Source organism: Salmo trutta, unplaced genomic scaffold (genome assembly GCF_901001165.1).
Source record: "Salmo trutta unplaced genomic scaffold, fSalTru1.1, whole genome shotgun sequence".
Taxonomy (NCBI): Eukaryota; Metazoa; Chordata; class Actinopteri; order Salmoniformes; family Salmonidae; genus Salmo; species Salmo trutta.
This window is the reverse complement of record NW_021822565.1, coordinates 242,722-245,221: the sequence shown is the minus strand read 5'-3', so window position 1 is coordinate 245,221 and position 2,500 is coordinate 242,722. Positions and strand designations below refer to the sequence as shown.

At 42.3% G+C, this 2,500-nt stretch overlaps 1 protein-coding gene across 1 annotated transcript in view; it reads left to right on the top strand.

The window, feature by feature from the left end:
• The window catches only part of LOC115182683 (aminopeptidase N), a 41,541-nt gene that overhangs the window by 30,667 nt on the left and 8,374 nt on the right, over positions 1–2,500 (top strand). Inside the window, exon 13 of the mRNA XM_029744177.1 lies at positions 1,470–1,525. Coding sequence (XP_029600037.1) covers positions 1,470–1,525 — 56 coding nt within the window. The remainder of the gene's footprint in view (positions 1–1,469; positions 1,526–2,500) is intronic.

The window sequence follows — 2,500 nt, the reverse complement described above, 5'->3', positions numbered from 1 at the left end:
GAATCCTGCTGACTGGCCCAATATGGAAACCATCACGAATCCTGCTGACTGGCCCAATATAGAAACCAGCACGAATCCTGCTGACTGGCCCAATATAGAAACCATCACGAATCCTGCTGACTGGCCCAATATAGAAACCAGCACGAATCCTGCTGACTGGCCCAATATAGAAACCAGCACGAATCCTGCTGACTGGCCGAATATAGAAACCATCACGAATCCTGCTGACTGGCCCAATATAGAAACCATCACGAATCCTGATGACTGGCCCAATATAGAAACCAGCACGAATCCTTCTGACTGGCCCAATATAGAAACCATCACAAATCCTGCTGACTGGCCCAATATAGAAACCATCACGAATCCTGCTGACTGGCCCAATATAGAAACCAGCACGAATCCTGCTGACTGGCCCAATATGGAAACCAGCACGAATCCTGCTGACTGGCCCAATATAGAAACCAGCACGAATCCTGCTGACTGGCCCAATATGGAAACCATCACGAATCCTGCTGACTGGCCCAATATAGAAACCATCACGAATCCTGCTGACTGGCCCAATATAGAAACCATCACGAATCCTGCTGACTGGCCCAATATAGAAACCATCACGAATCCTGCTGACTGGCCCAATATAGAAACCATCACAAATCCTGCTGACTGGCCCAATATAGAAACCATCACGAATCCTGCTGACTGGCCCAATATAGAAACCAGCACGAATCCTGCTGACTGGCCCAATATAGAAACCAGCACGAATCCTGCTGACTGGCCCAATATAGAAACCAGCACGAATCCTGCTGACTGGCCCAATATGGAAACCATCACGAATCCTGCTGACTGGCCCAATATAGAAACCATCACGAATCCTGTTGACTGGCCCAATATAGAAACCATCACGAATCCTGCTGACTGGCCCAATATAGAAACCATCACGAATCCTGCTGACTGGCCCAATATAGAAACCATCACGAATCCTGCTGACTGGCCCAATATAGAAACCATCACGAATCCTGCTGACTGGCCCAATATAGAAACCATCACGAATCCTGCTGACTGGCCCAATATAGAAACCATCACGAATCCTGCTGACTGGCCTAATATGGAAACCATCACGAATCCTGCTGACTGGCCCAATATAGAAACCATCACGAATCCTGCTGACTGGCCCAATATAGAAACCATCACAAATCCTGCTGACTGGCCCAATATAGAAACCATCACGAATCCTGCTGACTGGCCTAATATGGAAACCATCACGAATCCTGCTGACTGGCCCAATATAGAAACCAGCACGAATCCTGCTGACTGGCCCAATATGGAAACCAGCACGAATCCTGCTGACTGGCCCAATATGGAAACCAGCACAAATCCTGCTGACTGGCCCAATATGGAAACCAGCACGAATCCTGCTGACTGGCCCAATATGGAAACCATACATATTTAAAAGTCTCTGTGTTTATATTCAGGCTATTCCAGTGATCAACAGAGCCCAGATTGTGGATGATGCTTTTAACCTGGCCAGGTGAGTTCCTCTTCCGTCTGTATGTAGACTATCTATAAATTCCTCTGTCTGTATGTAGACTATCTATAAATTCCTCTGTCTGTATTCTGTCTGTATGTAGACTATCTATAAATTCCTCTGTCTGTATGGAGACTATCTATAAATGTCTCTGTCTGTATGTAGACTATCTATAAATTCTTCTGTCTGTATGTAGACTATCTATAAATTCCTCTGTCTGTATGTAGACTATCTATAAATGTCTCTGTCTCAATGGAGACTTTTTATAAATTCCTCTGTCTGTATGTAGACTATCTATAAATTCCTCTGTCTGTACGTAGACTATCTATAAATTCCTCTGTCTGTATTCTGTCTGTATGTAGACTATCTATAAATTCCTCTGTCTGTATGGAGACTATCTATAAATGTCTCTGTCTGTATGTGGACTATCTATACATTCCTCTGTCTGTATGTAAACTATCTATAAATTCCTCTGTCTGTATGTAGACTATCTATAAATTCCTCTGTCTGTATGTAGACTATCTATAATTTCCTCTGTCTGTATGTAGACTATCTATAAATGTCTCTGTCTGTATGTAGACTATCTATACATTCCTCTGTCTGTATTCTGTCTGTATGTAGACTATCTATAAATTCCTCTGTCTTTATTCTGTCTGTATGTAGACTATCTATAAATTCCTCTGTCTGTGTCTGTCTGTATGTAGACTATCTATAAATGTCTCTGTCTGTATGTAGACTATCTATACATTCCTCTGTCTGTATTCTGTCTGTATGTAGACTATCTATAAATTCCTCTGTCTGTATGTAGACTATCTATAAATGTCTCTGTCTGTATGTAGACTATCTATACATTCCTCTGTCTGTATGTAGACTATCTATAAATGTCTCTGTCTGTATGTAGACTATCTATACATTCCTCTGTCTGTATTCTGTCTGTATGTAGACTATCTATAAATTCCTCTGTCTGTATGTAGACTA